Below are 19,015 nucleotides of genomic sequence, written 5' to 3'. Positions count from 1 at the left end.
TATCTGTTGCACACTCAGAAGCTTGCTTGCTTGGGAGTTCAATGATGCAATTTCGTACTCACCTGCCAGATAATACTTTTGAAGACATAGCAAGGAATGTCTCCTCGATCTCTGAAGTATCTTTCTCAAATATTTGACAGTTACCCTGGAACTCTGGTTCCGAAAACAGCTGGACCTTTAAAGACAAAGCAGGTCACGTTAAACACTAAACATTGTGCTCAGGACAATTCCAACATAGTGAGTGTCAGAAAAGACCTGCAGAAATAAATGAACTAATGCACTTAGTTGGGTATCACCCCATGTTGTTAAACAGAAACTTCTGATATCATTTTAATTATCTATGAATACAAGCAAAACATTTTTTTAAACTAAACTAAAAATGTATGTAATGTACATTTAAGTAAGAAGTATTTCCAAACTATTTTACAAAGATGACTTTGTAGTAGAATTTGACAGTCAATTCTTGATTCCATTTGCTGACCTGGAAGTGAAGCTTTATTCTAAGATAGACAAACTGTCTTTTCCCTTATTGTTAGGGCTCCACTGGCAACAGTATCTTTTGATCTGATGTGTTCTTGTCACAGTGAAGAATGAAAAACAGGCTAGAGCTTGAACAGACTGAATGTTGGTTCAACTTGAAAGCAGTGAGATTTTTCAATCTTGATGAGATCCCATTCCTGAGCTTGGTACTTCAGACAAAGGTGGGAACTCACACCTATAGTCATATTGAGCTTCTGAAGCAGAGCGCTCCCATGCTTCCAAATGCCTTGGAACTCAGCCAACATCAGGCAAGATCCCTCTCAAGAGTCAGGGGATGAGCAGGGCTGATGGTGACTGCACATTTTGGCCAGTAGCTAAGGCTAACCAAAATTTGTGGGTGCTTCCCCACTGCCAAAACCAATATTATCCTTCCATGTGTTGGCCATGTCTGCATGATACCATGTAGAGAAGCACCCTGGGAAGATTGAAAAGTCCTTTCGCAAAAGCCTGAGTATTTTAGGAAACCCTGAGCATCACCTGCAAATACATTTGTTCTTGCATTAAAAGGACCAGGACATTTGCATTAGATACACATTTTCTCTCAAGCATCTGGCAAAACTTGACAAGGACTCAGTCTGCCTCCTCCCAGGGTACTGATTCCACTTTGTGAATCTCTCTGCCTACAGCCTCTCTACTCGTCTTTTTTTATGTTATCTCAATTCAGCTTGCTATATTTGCTATGTAAAAGCTTGGAAGTTTTACCTTAAATTTCCCCGTATGATCACTCATGTTGTCCTAAAATAAATGGAGGGAAAAAGAGACAAATATGACGCCAGAAATATACATTATACAGAAAGAATATTGATTAATGAAATACGGAGCAAGCTAGCTTGGTAGGAAATAAAATAAAACCCAGCAGAACGAACAAACAAACCTTACCAAAATTATGGGTTGAACTGAAGAGATCTTACAACTTTTAGCTCCCCATGTACCATAGTTGGGATACAGTCCTTTATCAAGGATATACTGCTCTCCTGTAAAGTCAGGATTTTCATATGCCACCCACCTGTGGGGGAAAAAAAACCATGATTTATGCTCCAATTAATTGATGCATTGTATTTTTTAAAAATAATTAAATAAAATATTTAATTATGAATATCGTAGGAAATGACTGATACTAAGTAAGCTGTACTCAATGTACTTAGCTTCATATAAAAATAATATGTTTGCAAACACAGCAAGGATTTTATAAAGTCATCATAATGAAATGTTATATTGTTTGCCTGTTGATGACCATTAATGACTGCAATTGGTCTTTTTCCTGTTAACAGTCATCAACAGTTTACCACACCTATCAGCTAATCACCCATTTCCACCACCCTTCTGAGTAATACCCCTCCCCACCCTCTCACTATATATAAGGGTCTGGTAACTTCTGTTTCAGTGTATCTGAAGAAGTGTGCATGCACACAATTTTTTTAAATTCACTATTCATAGTTTGTTTCTGTCCGAAGAAGCAAGATTTTAGGTTTCTTAGTTCAAGACATGGCTGGATAATAAACTCTAGTAAAGCAAAGTTGCATTTCAGTAAAATTATACCAGGCATATGAAGCATGCCTAGCATGAAAGTACTGTATGTTTTGCCCATTGAAGTGTCACATTTTAAAAGTTTACCATTTTCTTTTATTCTGACTCATGTTTAACAGATCCATCAACACACTGTTGATTAATCATTTGAGGCATATGCCTTAAACACACACCCAACATGCTCTGTAAACTGCTTAGTCAAAGTGACGGAGGGATGAACAGTATGTTAACCATGAAGATCAAACTCAAATGGGACATGTTTATACTTGAACATCACATGCAATAGAAATTTTGAAAATAAAGCAGGCTTGGCCAGTCTCTTGGACAAATAAATGTATCAGGCTTCTAGTGCTGCAAACACTAAGGCTATGCTGCAAATGTTCAGCTGGTATGTGAAAGGATGGGTGTCACGCACCCTCAACTTCATAAACCATGGCTTGCCAAGGCTGTCTTGAACTAGTACACCCTCAATGCATGTTCTGATGAAAATATCTGTTTAGTAGTACTCAACTACTTCTAGGAGCAACAGACACACGACCATAGGTGCTGGATGAAGATTGCTATGTTGCTCTCATTTCATACACCTAATCTAGAAGACTAATCGGCATGGTAGGAACAGTACAGATTATCCTTTCTGCAACACAACACTATAACAGCTATAACAACAGGAAACACATACAAAGACAACAAAGAAGTAATACCGAGTTACTGATTCAGGCCTCTTTTCCTTGTACTTATGTCTTTACAGCAAATTAACCATTTAAAATGAAAATGAAGCTACACATCTGACTTACACTCCACTTAACACATTTATGGATTGAGTCCTTAGTCCGTAGCCAGTATCCTTTAAATGGGAAACAATTCCTGAAACGCTTATATTGGAACTTTTAGTCCCAAAGTCTTTTTCAGCATACATTATCATGTGAGGTTGCATAAAACTCTGTGGAAAGAAAGAAAACAGAAAGCCATCAGGGCAAAAGAAATACAGTCTCTGTGATAGAAGAATATAACTCTAAGCAGGTGTTTTGGGTGCAGATGTTGGGTGCATTAAGGTTTCCCACCCCTGCCCTACACTGTAAAAGACATACTTCCTCTGTAGTCCACTCCAAAACTCAAAAGATTTATTTAAATTGGAAGGAGAAAAGATGCCTTGCATAGTTAAAACAATATGCGGTGGCAGTGGAAAGAAGTGGCCTTGCAGAATTGGTGCTCCACATCTTTAAATTGCAAGGGCAGACGCCGGCTTAAACTTTAAAGCACTTTAAATATGGGTATACACTGAAGTTTGTATCAAAGCGCTGATGCAGTTTCTTGTAAGCATTGCACTGCTTCTGTCTTTAACCTGCTGGTTCCATCTAGCAACAGACAACACTATGCTGGAACTGTTGTCCTGTGTTCAGAGTTATGTTGATGAATACAGGCCAGCTTTAATGTGAGAACAGAAACAAAGGAAGTCCAAATGAAAGCACTCTGTACTGGTCAAGCTGGGCCAAGCAAGGCCACAAATAACCATGCCTCTCTTTCCCAGATTCCTTCCTGGCCTTCAGATTAGAGGCTAACTTGCTCTTGTTCCTCCCCTTAGCCACCAGGATGGGTGCCTGCCTACTTTTCTCCTCCTCCAGAGAAAACAAGAGAGGTTGAAATCCCTGGCACTCCTCCCTCTTCTCTGATCCACCCTGTCTTCCTCTTTTCTCTGGCATCTGCTGCTGTAGCTATATAGCTGATTCCTGGCATTGGGCAGGCTGACAATGTTTGCCCAAACTTGCACATTATCAGGCAGCAGCCCCAGGAAAGCTTCTGTCTACTATACAGTCTAGTCAAGCAGCAGTTCTTTCAATGGAATACATACTCAAAAACACATTCAAACCAAATTAGGCCTGCTGTTTGTGATCCACCAGGTTTCTGTTTCCCTCCATCTTTCACACCCACCCACCCCACATACTGGATATGGGGGAGCATGGGGGGGGATTGAATGGAATTTTATGAGAAGGGCAAAATGTCTTCCCACTCTCAATCCCCCCCATGCAAACAAAGACAGTGGGATGAAGCAAAACAGAGCGAACCGCAAACGTTATTATGTGTTTTCCTCAGTCTACACTTGTTTTCATCATTTTTAAACTTACCCCTAGAACAGGCCTCAGCGACTGCACCTGCTCATCATAACCACCCCAGTCCATCCATTCCTGGTATTCTCCTTCTTCCAGCAAATACTGATGCCCTGCAAACTCTGGCTTCTCATAAGCAACCCAACTAAAAAGGGTAAACAAAATTTTTGAAAAAGTAGTAGTATAAATTGTGAACAAGAGAATGTATGTACAAAACATGTGATCTTATTGCATTAACGGCAAAAAATAAAATAATGAGATGAACAGCAAAAATGATAATTAAAATAAATTGTTATAAAAACTGCAAATGAAATAAGGGACAGGACCCACAATTTCAATGGGAGATCTTTAAACACATGACCAACTTAGCCACATTTAATCCGATTTAATACCTCACATTTTAACAAAAGAAGGTGGGAAAGAACTATGTGGACCAACAGTGCAATCTTATACATGCCTATTCAGAAATAAGCCATTTTGTGTTAAGGGGGCTTACTCCCAGGATAAGCAGGTAGGCTGTTACAGCAGTAACAAACTAAAGTCAGATACATCTTCCAGAAGTCAAGCAACATCTCTAAAATTAAGCATCATGTGGCATTTATATTTATATATGCTGCAATCCTTACCTACTGATCTCAGAAGGATTGCATTATACATCACAGTATCAACACAGCATTAAAAAGGTTTGCTAGCTAATGTTTCAACACTTTTCAAGAGTGAATTAATGGGGACAAAGGAACATCTTATCACAAACATGCATATCACACAAGTATTATGGCTGCTTCATACACTCTGGAAATTAGCAGGTATCATATATGAAGTGACCATTGTGTTTCCTGTAATGTAATAGAACCACAATCCTCCTTCCTCTGTCTGTCTGTCTGTCTCATTGTGCATACATGCTGCAGGACCCTAGACTCATTCATTATGATCCTTCATAGGAGGCATATGCTGTGGACATGGACAGTCTAGTCAACTTCTTGTTACACAATACAGTCTCTACACTATAGTAGCTGCCTGCTGAAAAGTCACCTGCTCCAGGCAATACTTACATTCCTCCCTTCACTTTTATGGATCCTATTGATGTGAGTGTTCCTGTTTCCTGCTCTGCTGATTCTTCTTTTTCATTTCCTTCCACAGCAAGAGCTACTAATTCTGAATCAAGCTCTACATGTTTTCCTTCAAAGAATGGCTTTTCGTATATAATGACCTTTAGCAAAAGGAGGGAGATGGTAAATAGTATTTAATATTGTGCCTTTTCCAAGACCTTAATATGCTTTCACATCTATTATCTAACATCACAATCCTAATCATTGCCTATTCAGAAGTTAGCCTTACTGAATACAACAAGGCTTACCTCTAAGTAAGTAGGATTTCAGCCTTAGTATTCTTTATACATTATTTAAATTGGGGCTTAAAAAAAACACCAATACCATTGCTACATAAGATAGAAATTTCTCACAACCCACTCCTAGGCTCAGGTGAATCCCTTTCCCCAAGAGATTCAACTGATAACCCCATTACTTGCCTTTAAGCAGCAGTCAGATCCAGACTTAGGATGCAACACAAACCCCCTTATGCTGGGCTGTGGGGGTTTGTACTGAGCAGAAGTGTCATTTGACCTGTGCCTGCTGGCTGCCAAATATGCAGTAGAACGCTCACAGGTTTCCTTCAGATGGGAGGAGGCAGAGCTGAGAGGATTGGAATCTGCTGGAATCTGAGCCAGTCTCATAGATGGCAACATTGGGTCCAGCCTAGAACTGGCACTGGGATCAGGCCTGGTGCCTGAACACCACCGCCACCTTCCACTATTGACATGAGTGACCAGGATGTGGTGGAGGCTTCATTGCTCCACAGCATCCTGGCAGCAACTGTAAGGAGTTGGACTGACCTGCCAAGTCATGTGTACAAGAGAGAAAACCAACTGAAATCAATCTGACCAAAGTTACTTGTGACTTAAGTCCCATTGATTTTAATAAATGTACTCTAAACATGACTGAATCCAGAAAGCTTTAAGGGGAGAATGACTGATAAAGCAGTAAGCTTGTTACTTACACCAGAAAGAGAGTACAACAACATTAGTATACAGTGGTACCTCGTTTTGAGTCAGCCTCGTTGAGCGTCCATTTCGTTGAACGTCCGCAGCAAATCCAGAAGTACCAGAACAGGTTACTTCTGGGTTTGCCACTCACACATGCACAGAAGCGCTAAATCACGCATGCGCAGAAGTGCAAGCTGCTCTGCTTGTGTGTGCAGAGCGGCACTTTGTCATGCATCCTTTTCATCTAGAGTCTGGGGCTCCAGAACGGATCCCGGTCGCAAAACAAGGTACAACTGTATATAGCTCAAGGGATACACTTTTATTATTACACTTTATTATATAGGAAATTCATATTACAATATTTTTACCTTTGGGCTTTCAGGAAATTCAACTTTGCGTCCACCCTGCAAATATTGAAGGGGCAGGGAAGAAAGGTAATTGAAATGTCATTGAATTTTAATTTTGTTAAAGAAGTTAAAAGCATGATTCAACAGCTATTATTCACTTTCTAAAGTCTGAAAGTTAAATGTGCCATCTGTTGGAATAAAAATAAAAATGCTCCTTTTAAATTCAGCCAAATTAGATTTAAAAACAAAAAAACCCCATTAAATACGAGGCAGCTATTAAAAGATTTCAATTACTAGAAACAGTTCAAGATGGAAATAGCCTGCCTTGCTCACAGGCTTCCTATAGGCATCTAGTTGGCCACTATGACCACAAAATGCTGGGCTAGATGGGCCATTGGCCTGATGCAGCAGGCCGCCTCTTACACTCTGAAGTATGCAAAAATGTAACAAAGGTTTCTTTCCTCCAATGGAAGAAGCCCTTTTATGGGACACTATAAAGTTACAGCTGTTCTACCATCCCTGTAGTCTTCATATCATTATCTTACCATTTTCAAGGGCCTCATGGACCTAACATATGCTTCTTTCTTATCCCAAAAGGATAGATTAGGATATTCTCCAGGTTCCAGCATTAAAGGGATTCCCTGGAAACCAGGTTCTTCATAAAGTAGCCATCTACAAATTGAAAACGACAAGGGGAAAAAGGTCCAGACAATGCTGCGATAAAACATGATGCTATTACATTATTAAAGCTAAAGACACCTCATCCTAGCTATTTCCCAGAAGGGAGATGACAAAGAGCCCCTTTTAAACCACTGTTAAGACAACAGGGTAGAATAAACAGTAAAATAAAATATTTTTTTGTATTACTGATCAGGGTAAAATATAACTGAAGGGTAAATATATAGTGGTTATAAGCATTCACTAAATTTCAGGTATTCACTGTGGCATATACATACATACATAGCCAACTTTTAACTTCTGTTCACCATCATTTGCATTCTGCAGCAATTAATCATCATTACTGAAAGATAGCATTGACTTCAAAGCTCATAAATAATCTCCTAAAATGACTGTAGTGTACTTATTTTTCTTAATACATACTTCTAATTCAGACATGTTGACAGATGTATAACAGTGTATGCCACTACAGTTGACAATGCTTGTGATTCATTCTCAGTGTTTATAATGACGCTATGATACAACACTTAATGAAATCAGTACTGGTGACTCCATTAATTATCAAGATAAAGCCACTTACACAGTTGTATGACACTTACAAACCAACTCCCAAGGTTCACTATTACAGTCTACCAGAATGCCACATGGTAGGGTGGGGGTAAATAATCAAACTATAACAGATACTGATTCTCAATTGAAATCCTTTCATTTAATCCCCCCCCTTCTTTTAGTATGACTTTTGTATCATTCTCACCCATTCTGAAAAGTACCTTGGCAGTTTCATCACTGACATTTAGTCAGCACCTATATCTCAGTTTAACGATTTAATACAATCCTGGGATATGTACTAATGATTTATTTTGAATCACCAATGCACTTAACAGAGAGCAATCTTTTCCATTATTCAACAAAAATGAGTAAAAATAATTTAGAAGACAGTCATATTTGTTGCAGCCCAGAATCCCTGGTTTAATTGAATGTCTTCCTGCTCTCAGGTAGAACTAATGATGCATTACAAGATGACAAGGGTATAAATATGTAGATATGTTAAGTATTTGTATATTAATTTTTATATTATATTTACTTCACTAAATGTTTCTCAGTGAATCATACCTTTTATCAGAGGTTTCCAACCTTTTTGAGTCCATGAGTCCCTTGACCAACTACATTCTTTCTGTGGCACCCCTGTGGGGCTCAGGAGCCCAGTTATATCACCCCTTGCCTGCAGAGCTGGTAGCCTCTCACCCTTTTTCAAATGCCCTCCCTTGGGAAGTGTTCTGTCAGCCTCCTATCCTCTCCTCACCTCCTTGGGAGTTCTCCAGGCAGCCGCTGCCACCAGCCCTGGTCCCTGAGCTGCCCCCCCCCCACCCAAAAGAGAGGTTCCTCCTCACACTGCCCCACAGGGGCCTGGGAAGCACCCCCTGGCCAGGCCCAGAGGCACCATTCGACTAGGGAGCTTGTAGCCAGGGCTGCTGCAACAAACGGCTGTGCAAGCCTCTGGAAGGCAGAGATGCAAGAGGGCATCAGAGGAGGGAGGGAAGGAAAGAGGGACAGAGGCCAGTGTTGCCCACAGCACCCCTGACTCATTCAAGGCACCTCAAGGTGCTATGGCACACTGGTTGAAAACCAATGCCTTATATGATCATCACTCACTACACAACAGAACAAAAAAATATATGTATAACCTCATGCATAAATGTATCATTTCCAAATCTGGGCATTTGATATCTACTATAAACTAGTACCTTTTTTAAGGATGCATATCTATATACTTACATGCCCCGATGCACTTTGATAGAACATGTTTTCTGTGCAGAACCAAATCGAGTTTCTTCCGTGTCGTCAAAGTATGAATTTACAAGACCCAGCCCTTCTGGTTCTGTAAACAGGTCAATTCGGCAAATGCTATAATCCTGGCAAAATTATGAAGACAGAATGATAAATTATAAAATGAGGACTGAGTCTATTCTGTGCAGCAAAGGGAAAGACAAAACATACTTGTGGTGCCCCTTTAGCATTTACAGGAGAGCACCCTTGTAGCAAGTTGCTAATCTATACTGCTGCCATGTTGAAACTGGGAGGGGCTAATCATAGAGGCATCCTGACTCCTTGGAATGGGCCTATGCAATTGGCACCACCCAAAAGAACCAGGAAGGAGTAAAGTGGCTGCAAGCTCCTCTCCTCTCCCGGAGCCCACATATTTGTACAGACTTGGTAAGCCATAGTTTGGTCTACCATGTCAGACAAATCACCCATAGTCTACAAAGTTTAAGCCATAATCTATAGTCTACTCATATCCATACTTGCCTTTACTACATGCCTCATTGAACCAATCACTGCAGGCTCAGGACATTTGCATTCATCTTTGTTATCAAGTGGTTCTTCACCCCAAAGGTTTGTAAATTCAATTTCTCCTTCCTCCAGAGGAACAGAGGGCCCTTCAAAGTTTGGCTTCTCATACAGAATCCAACTATAAATTAAAACACCAAAACAAACATTGAATCATTCGTTTTCTTTCATGCAAATTAGTTTATTTACAAATTTATTTTGAGTTAAAGCATTTAGTTTACCATTACTCTCACATTAACAAAAACTGTAAAGAGAATGGTTTAAGGTCAATATAAACTGGGGTACTCATAGTAGAGCATTTAGAGGTGACAAATACAAGTACAGTGGTACCTCGGGTTAAGTACTTAATTCATTCTGGAGGTCTGTTCTTAACCTGAAACTGTTCTTAACTTGAAGCACCATTTAGCTAATGGGGCCTTCTGCTGCCGCTGCGCTGCCGGAGCATTATTTCTGTTTTCATCCACACAAAGTTCTTAACCCGAGGTAATATTTCTGGGTTAGCGGAGTCTGTAACCTGAAGCATATGTAACCTGAAACGTATGTAACCCTAGGTACTACTCTAATGGATTGGCCATACTGAGAAATGCCAGTATATAATGTTATCACAGTAGGGGTTTAACTATACAACTATATAGCAGAAAACTAGATGCAATAAATAGCAATGTCTTACTTATAATCAAGAATGTTAGTGCAACACAGAAAGATGATTAACATGCAATGAAAGAAATAACCATAGGGAAAGAGCAATGCCTTCAAATACTAGGGCAGCAATGGTGAAATAATGGTCTGTTGTAACAAGCCATCTACTTTCCTGTGAGCAAGATGAGTGAGAAGATCAGAAGAAAGAACACAGAGATATATAACCCAGTATTTCCAAAATAAGAATATGAACATACTTCACCTGGAGCACCTGTCACTAAGTGGAGAGATGTTGTCAAGACTTTGGAGAGGGTGGTGTCTACCTCAAAAGATCAAAGTCAGAATGGACATCAAGAAAATAGCCAAGTGGGAAACCAGGAAACAGAGATCCAAAGATAATTTAGCATAGAGCTAGAAGTCAGACCAAACCAGATATCAGGTGTTGAAAAGTACAGAGCTTCAGCCAAATCCAAACGGCAGGTCAAAACAGTGGAGTCAAGACTCGAAGCTATTTCAAAAGCTGAACAGCTAATAAAGAAAGTCAAAGACAGGAAACATTGAGGAGGTGAAAGAAAGTAAGGAGCTGGAAAGAATTACAAGTCAAGGAGGAGGATGAAGAAAGGCAGGAACTTTAAAAGGCATGAGAAAAGAAGACATTGATTCATATTTAATGTTAGGCTCTCCCATACAACACCTAAGCGTGCATGGTAATCCCATAAAAAGCATGAGAATGATGTGTGCTGGGACTCTGGAAAGAAATGGACATTTGGATAACGGTATGTGTGAAGCCTCTGCATGTAGGATAGAGGAAAGTGTGTGCCATGTAACTGTATTAAGATGACTAAGACATACCAACAATTTGCAATTAACATCAATTTAAGTTGGAAATCTGAACAACATAAAATTAATTCTGGTTTTGCAAGTTTCGCATTGGATGAATCAAACAAAATGGCTGAACAAAGCAGATGAAGCAGCCTACCACAATGGAACAAAGCAAGTAACTAAACAGTGCAGGACTATCAAACTAATTGATTAATACTAGGGTGTTGAGTCACATGCTCTATGCCACAACTCTCCACAAACCAAATCACAACAAATAAATAAAATACAAGCTTTTCAGACAGCTAAACTGAAACATAATTATTTTTATTTTGACATTTCCATCTTGTTATATATCTGCTTGGGCATATTGTGAAAAAATGGCATATAATAACTGTATTTTTTAAAACAATTGTAGATATAGCTAATGGGCACAAAGAACAATGTTTCTTTTATTGCATAGAGCGTGGTATTTGTTTGCTGTTTGGTAAAAGAGTAGTATTAAACGACAACTAGATAATTACAGACATGCGTTCCTGCATTGAAACCAACCTCTTTTGCTTTGACTAGCAAACTCTGATGACCCCATGAAATCCCTAAACTTTATCAGTTTCATTCTGTATGCCTTTGGTTTCAGCAGCACACTGGAAGCTGCAGGAATTCTGCCAAGTGAAACAGTTTATCACTTGATAATCCAGCAATGTAAATTTGTTTGATGTTTTTAATCAAAGCTTCAGGAAGTGTTTTTAAAAGATCCCTAACAGTAATCTAGTTTTCCTGTTGGTCTTTTCAAAGCCAAAAAGCAGTAATCTTTCAAGAGAATTAAGGCAACGTAGTATAACATTAGAAGTTACTTAAGGTCACAGGAAAAGCTTTTTAGAACATCAAAGAAGGAAAATAGGAACACATGAGCAAATTTAACAATAAGCTTCTACATGCATCAGATCAAGAATCAGACACGCTGGAACAGTTCAAAACATGCCTCAACACACATGAGAATAAACTAGTGAAAACTAGTTTACTCAAGCTAGGCTAAGGAAAAAGGCATGAGACCAAACTGAGTTTAGAAGCATACAGTCAAGGAGTGAATAAAGTATGTTAAAGCAGAATGGGAACATGCAGACTGAATTTAGAACTAGCTGTAGGGCGAGCATTTTATTCTTACCATCCTCTGACGACTTTAACTAGAATTGCAGGTGACAGTACCCAAGCGGTGCAGTCCTCCATATCATGAAAAACTTCAATAGCATTTTCGAAAGGGTCTGATTTACTGCAGATAACGACCTGTATTTATAGGGGGAAAACTTCAGGTTTTTTTAATCCAACAAGGAAAAATAAAGGAAAACAGTAATCAATGGGGTGGGGATCACCTCACCTTTCCAGGTCTAGGATTAATTTTATTTTGGTTGTTTCCTGAAAATGCCTGTTAAAGCAGAGGGAACAAACAATAAGAAAATAATTTGTAAAAGAGTTATATCTTACCTAATCTTGGGAAATGCTGAAATACATTTAGTGTATTTAGCTTCAAAAAATACATCCATTAAAACAGTTTACAACTCACACTTTAGTATTATGAAAATGGGGTCAGGTTAAGGCTATACGGCCTGCAAGTGCTTGGCATGCTTTCAAATCTTACTGACACATTACCACACATTCAAGTTGCCCATGCAAACCATTAAGCCACTTAAAGCTGCCCCTTAGGTTTGCATAGATATATTATGCAGAACATGCTGAAGTTGCAACCACAAATCACTGTCATTTTACAGCACACTAAAACAAACAGGGGCTTTGTATGGAAGGAGTGCCTGTTGAACTACACCTTTAGCCAATAAAGGCATGAGTATGCATTTTATTACTGTAGCCCAGCCCTGCAAATAGCTCATACCACCCAATGCACCATGTGGTACAGCCGATTATTCTGAAGAAGCTATATATCTTTATAGCTGGTAGGAAGAAACTTTTTGAATCAAGTCTGATTTGTTTTGTAAATTATCAAGATGGTTGCTTTCTAGGAGTTTTCAGTCAATAATGCTGCGCCTATTCCATTCTTGCACTGTTAATTTTAGCATAAAACTTGGTCTATGAAAAATGTTTGTCAGAAGTATATTTCAAAAGCATAACAATTTCCTGCCTCTCATGATATACAGCAGGGGCCACCAATTTTTTTGCACCATGAGCACAGTTGCAAACCAAAAAAACTGTCATGGGACGACACACATACGGCAACCAGGCTCACCCCAACAACAGAATGGTTTTGAAGACTAATTTCGGGGGAGGGGAGCACCAGAAATTGTATCTGTGCAACCATGTGCCCCGCTCCACCACACACATAACCTGCAATATATATGAATCCATAGATTCCCAATATGCCTTTTATTATTCAGAATAGAATTTCTAAAGGAACATACAATAAGCCTGCAACTTACATGGGGGTTGCGTTCAATGGCAGGTGTGATCGCCAGTGTCTTTTTCCCCAGAACACTGTTCCTTTTCATTTTGTTTAATTTTTTGCCATGCATGTAAAGCTGAATGCGCGCAAGTTAAATGGGATGTGGGAACACAGTCTAAAATTGTTTTGATGAGTCGGTTTATCAAATGATTGCTGAATCTATTACTATTACATTTCATTTTTGTCTAGTAAATCTTAAACCTATCTTAAATGACCATTCTTAACAGCTGCAGACAGTGATTCTAGAAGGCTTTTCAACCAACACGTATGCTGGTTCAGCACAACTGACTGCTGAACAATCTGTAGATGTGAGGACTGGTGGGGTCAGCAGCAGAATCCAAACAACAACTGACATACTGCAGTATGATTGTATATTTTTTCTTCTACTGTTTCTTGCCTTTATGCTAAATTGGGCAATCAGTAGTGCCTAGATGCAGCCATGATCTTCTCATTCCAGATTCATTTTGACCATTTGTTTAGAGAAATGCAGCATGCTAATGAAATCTCACTTTATTGAAAAGATAATCTTTTTTCTGGAAAATAGTCACTTCCAATTCAAGCTATTATTTGTTCTAACAACAATATGTATGTATTTATGTATGTATGTATGTATGTATGTATGTAAATCAAACCAATATCAAACAAAAGAAATAAAAGCAAAAATCAATTTGACTTTCTAGTTACACAAAGCATGCAGATAGACTTCTAAAAGTAGGTAAACAACATTAAACACACCTCAATGTCTGGTAAGAAGCTATTTGGTTCATACTGCCCAGGTTTCAACCAGCTTGAAAAACTGGTGTCAGGGTTTCCAAAGTTAGACATCTGTAAAATTCTCTCTTTTTTTGGATCTTCACTTTGCAAATATTTCTCCATAAATTGTGGATTTTTGAAATCTGGAAGAGACTGAAAGCACAATAAAATATAACAGTGGTTGTTTACTGCTAAGGTATAATACAACATACATAGCATGTGAGTTTATATGTAGTTATATGATGTTTGTCCTATTACCTCAGATTTCTGAGCCACATCAAATATTAGAGGAGCGTCTCCTGGGCAATTAACACTCTTCTGAGATGCAAAAGTTGTTGTGATAGTGTTTATAGATGTTACAGATGGAGTAAACACATTTTCTTTAGTTGCAGGTAATAGAAGGCTTGAGAATATGGCACTCTTTTCAAGTCGAGATCTCTTAATGTCGCCATCAGTACCATCCTTGCTCTCTTTCCCACTTACTTCCTGGGTAAGTGCAAGGTCTGGTCTGTTGGATAATTTCAGAGATTGGAGAAGAAGGCTGTTCTCAGCTGAGGCACGTTTGGGTCTGACTCTAGCCTCTGTTTCTAGACTATGCAATTTCAGCTGCAGGGATGGGGCTAAATCTCGTGGTTTGTCTCTCTTGATCCCTAAACCAACTGTAAATATATTGGGGTCAAATATTTTCTCTAAATTGTCCTCATGAATTGGAGGCATAGCAAAGGGAGGTGCTGGAGATTTTGGAACTTTGGGTTTTTTCTTTTTTTGAGGTACACAAATAGAGCTGTCTAGATTTTTAATAGTTTCAGTAAACTTCGTCATGTCTGGGGAATCACAAATGGTATCCTCATTGCCAGCTTTAGGGACATAACAATCACTGTTTGAATCAGGTTGTCCACTGAAATTCTGCTCGAATATCTGTTTGTTTTCCAAAAACGTATTTGTCATCTTTGTGTCTTCATTTTCAGTCTGAGAAGTCATGTTGTGTTCTACTTTGGGGGGCACTGGGTCAGGCTGCAGGAGACACTGGTCTTCTTTACTTAGAGAATGCATGTCTGTTTTCAAGAAAAGTTCCTCTCCACTTTCAGGAGATATGGATCTGACATTTGTATTCCTGTTATCATTTTGGATTGTTTCAATTTCTTCAGTTTGTAGTATAGATGGCGTTTTAGGCAAACAATTATCGTTGGCTAATTCTGTATCCACTTTTTTAGAAATAAAAACACCCACATGGTTATCATCTACTTTTCCATTCTGACTAAACTGAGATTCAGCAGCATTTCCAATTTCTTCATTAGTTATAATATTTGACTGAATCACTTCTTCAGACTTGCTTTTTATATCTGAAGTTACATCCTTCACCTTTGCACCATTTTGCAATGCTTTCTGTCGATTGTTTGGCTTATTTGTTATTCTTTTGGTCTGCTCACTTTCAGGGTGCTGTTTCCCAAATTTCAGCTTTGCTCTGCCAACAAATGTATTTGATACAGAACCTTTTTTTAAAGAAGAGATCTCGGCAGATTGGTTCTGATTAGTTTGTTTGCTTTCAAACATGGATATTTTATTGGCAATACTGAAGTTAATTTTAACAGCTTTGTCCATAGAATCTTGCTCAGTTTGCACATCTTCTAGAGTTCTGGACGCCTTAAGGTTTAATTCTACATTCTTTGGTTTAGCTGGACTGTAAAAACAAAATAATACAACAATTACTTTACAGTCCTAGTCAACAATACTTTAAAGATGTATTTTATTTCTAGCACAATCCTATGTGCCTGTCTCCTTAAAATAAGGCTGCAATTCTAAATACACCTGCTAGGGAGTAAGCCACATTCAATATAAGGAGACTTACTGCTATTAATTATTATTATTACTATTACATTTAGTCACTTTTTCCAAAAAATATAAATTCAGAGTGACATAACCATTAAAAACCAGAGTAAAAGTAACCTAAAAGACAATAATATACATAAAAGAGCAAATCCAACCCAACCCCACTCAACTAAAAATATTCAGAGTTATGCTTTGAAGGGCTGGCTAAAGAAAAATGTTTTACCTGGTGCCTAAAATAGATAGCAATGGCACTAGGCGTGCCCCCCTGTAAATATGTATACGTTTGTGCTGTATGTCTCATTGACTTCCATGAGACTTACTCCCAGGAAAGTGTTATATGAATATAGTTATTATTCTCTAAGTGCAAATGCACTCAGGTTCTGCTTGTGGACTTTACATGGACATCTAGTTGACCACTCTGAGGACAGAGTGTTGAAATAAACAGGACTTTGTCTGATCCAGCACAGTTCTTCTTATGTACTAATTAAATATGCATGGGTGGTTCCAGACTTGTCAAACTGCTGACAGAAGGCCTCCTTCCATCCATGGAACACACTCCAATCTGCCAATCCCCCCCTCTTTTGCATCCCCACATACATACACACACACTGATCTAGAGGGGCTCCCAACTCTCAGAAGCAGATTTTGTGGAGGTGAAAATTGACACACACCCCTTCAATCAGTGGAATGATTTTTCCACTCAGGGAAAATCTGAATTGAACCCACAACATTCTAGCAAAATTTCTGCTAAAGAAACATCCTTATAGGTCTAACTCAGAGGTTTTCAACATCTTTGAGTCCACAGCTCCCTTGACGAACTACATTCTTTCTGTGGCACCCCTGTGAGGCTCAGGAGCCCAGTTATGTCACCCCTTGCCTGAAGATGACAGCCTCTCATCCTTTTTTGAACACTTTCCCTTGTGGAGTGTTCCCTCAGCTTCCTTTCCTCTCCCCTCTCCTTGGGAGTCCTCCAGGCATCCGCTGATGCTGCTCCCCCTGATCTCTGAGCTTCCTCCACTGCCCCAGAGAGATGTGCCTCCTCACATTGCCCCCCAGGGGCCTGGGAAGAAGATGCCTCCAGCCTCAGTGGAACAACTGAGACTGGCCAAAGGTGAATGTGAGGCCAGCACTGCCGGGCCTGCATGGTGGAAAGACTCCCCTTCAGCACACAGCAAGCACAAGAAAGGCCAGTTCAGCGCCTGCCTGCCTGGCCTCCCACTTGTCTGTCCATTCCCAACAGTAAGGGCTGGTGGACTGGCTGGCTGGGCTCCATCACTGGCTTGCTTGCTTACTCCGATGCTGTCTCAGTTCCTGGCAAACAGCACTCCCTGGCCAGCCCCAGACGCACCATTCATCTGGGGAGCTCATAGGCAGGGCTGCTGCAACAAACAGCTGTGGAAGCCTTTGGGAGGCAGAGAAATGAGAAGGCATCCAAGGAAGGATGGAAGGAAAGAGGGACAGAGTCCAGTGTTGCCCGTGGCACCCCTGACCATCATTCAAGGCACCCCAGGGTGCCAAGGCACACTGGTTGAAAACCACCGGTCTAACTCGGCATAAAAAAGACAAAAGAATTTTATAATGCTGCGTAAAGTCTGCGGTCCTAAGAAAACGTATTTAGAGTTAGTTTCCTTGAAATGAAATAAAAATATATATGGTTAGGACAGTGGATTGTGTGGGGTTTTTTAAGAATAGCCTTACCGAAAACCTAACAGAAAACATATCATTCCTTAAAATGTGGGTTTATTGAAGATACATTTATACAATTATTTCCTTTTACCTTTGTTAAGTTGCAAGTTAACGTAAAGTGTTTCTTACAATCTATTTTATTTTGTGAACCATCCTGAGACACCCCCCCCAGGCATAGGGTGGTATATAAATTCAACAAACAACATATCAGAAAGATTTATAAGCATTATTTACTCTCACAAGAGCTCACTTTATTTCTTTCAGAAATTATAAGACTGCAAATCACTTGCAATTCTCTCTCTCACACACACAAACGCTATTCACACTTCCTATTTACTCAAACGTACACCATGGATGCACTCCATTAACATACTTTCATATGTAATTAAAGGTTGGTTGCTGCTGTGATGTATTATGCCATCTTTTTAGCATCAACAGTTCACAGTCCTGTAGACACATGCAGACACTGACTTTACCTGTTTAGCAAGAAAAATGTTCATATGTGCTCATGAGGACTGAGCCAATAGAATGGGAGGATCTAAGATGCCGGACTATTGCTTGAAGGCAGGAATGGAGTGGAGGCAGTATTATTATTATTTATTCAATATCTATCCTGTCCTTCATCCAAAGATCACAGGGCGGTTTACAATATAAAAACAGTAATGGAATGGTGAATAGTTCTAACCCAGCCTGTTCCAGATGGGTTTTACTCTCCTTAAAGAAACTTGCATAATTTGGGGAAACTCTTTGATTCGGCACTGTAATTTGAAGCCCAGATGGTTTCAGTTGTGTGGAGTACTTTTGCTCAGTTCCAGCTGGTTCATCAACGATGGCCATTCCTGGATGAAGATGGCCTGACCACAGGGATGCATGCTTTGGTAACTTCCTGACTGGATAAATGTACTCTATCTGGATCTTCCCTTGAAGAGGCTACAGTTTGTGCTGAATATTGTGCTGAAAATTTGACTGTTAATGGACAGAATTAGCTGGAATCATGTACTCAGTAGCAGTCAGCAGAGCAATCCTGCTTACCTGGCTTTCCAACCTTGAACATTGCTGCCAGTTACCAAGAAGGACAGGTGTAAGGGGGAGGGGAGCTTAGTGTGGGGGCAGCAGTGGGAGTGTTGGGTTGGCTCTGCTGCTGCATCTGTACTGTTTCAAGCTCCTCTCCTGTCATAGTAGCCAGTAACAATGTTTGGGGTTGGGAAGTCCGAGCAATGCCACACCACCCATGCCAACAAACCAACTGCTA

At 39.6% G+C, this 19,015-nt stretch overlaps 2 protein-coding genes across 3 annotated transcripts in view; one reads left to right on the top strand and one right to left on the bottom strand.

Moving 5' to 3' along the window:
* Window positions 1-19,015, bottom strand: part of CRYBG1 (crystallin beta-gamma domain containing 1) — a 92,067-nt gene that overhangs the window by 15,217 nt on the left and 57,835 nt on the right. Inside the window, exons 4-17 of the mRNA XM_081186539.1 lie at window positions 14,506-15,928; window positions 14,230-14,400; window positions 12,421-12,468; window positions 12,211-12,329; window positions 9,546-9,708; window positions 9,015-9,151; window positions 7,106-7,232; window positions 6,582-6,617; window positions 5,225-5,382; window positions 4,191-4,317; window positions 2,862-3,007; window positions 1,420-1,546; window positions 1,243-1,275; window positions 63-175 (exon numbers count right to left, since the gene is read on the bottom strand). Of these exons, the coding sequence (XP_081042665.1) occupies window positions 63-175; window positions 1,243-1,275; window positions 1,420-1,546; window positions 2,862-3,007; window positions 4,191-4,317; window positions 5,225-5,382; window positions 6,582-6,617; window positions 7,106-7,232; window positions 9,015-9,151; window positions 9,546-9,708; window positions 12,211-12,329; window positions 12,421-12,468; window positions 14,230-14,400; window positions 14,506-15,928 (2,928 nt within the window). The remainder of the gene's footprint in view (window positions 1-62; window positions 176-1,242; window positions 1,276-1,419; window positions 1,547-2,861; window positions 3,008-4,190; window positions 4,318-5,224; window positions 5,383-6,581; window positions 6,618-7,105; window positions 7,233-9,014; window positions 9,152-9,545; window positions 9,709-12,210; window positions 12,330-12,420; window positions 12,469-14,229; window positions 14,401-14,505; window positions 15,929-19,015) is intronic.
* RTN4IP1 (reticulon 4 interacting protein 1) overlaps window positions 1-19,015 on the top strand; it is a 97,228-nt gene that overhangs the window by 71,042 nt on the left and 7,171 nt on the right. The window contains exon 11 of one of the 2 annotated variants that reach the window (XM_081186622.1): window positions 13,722-13,855. In XM_081186622.1, coding sequence (XP_081042748.1) covers window positions 13,722-13,855 — 134 coding nt within the window. Of the gene's footprint in view, window positions 1-13,721; window positions 14,061-19,015 lie in introns of those variants that run through there. The other variant, XM_081186624.1, reaches the window with a different exon arrangement.

This window comes from Podarcis bocagei, assembly GCF_964188305.1.
Source record: "Podarcis bocagei genome assembly, chromosome: 3".
NCBI classification, from domain to species: domain Eukaryota; kingdom Metazoa; phylum Chordata; class Lepidosauria; order Squamata; family Lacertidae; genus Podarcis; species Podarcis bocagei.
Note: the sequence above shows the minus strand (reverse complement) of the source record. Positions and strands in the feature narration are given on the sequence as shown.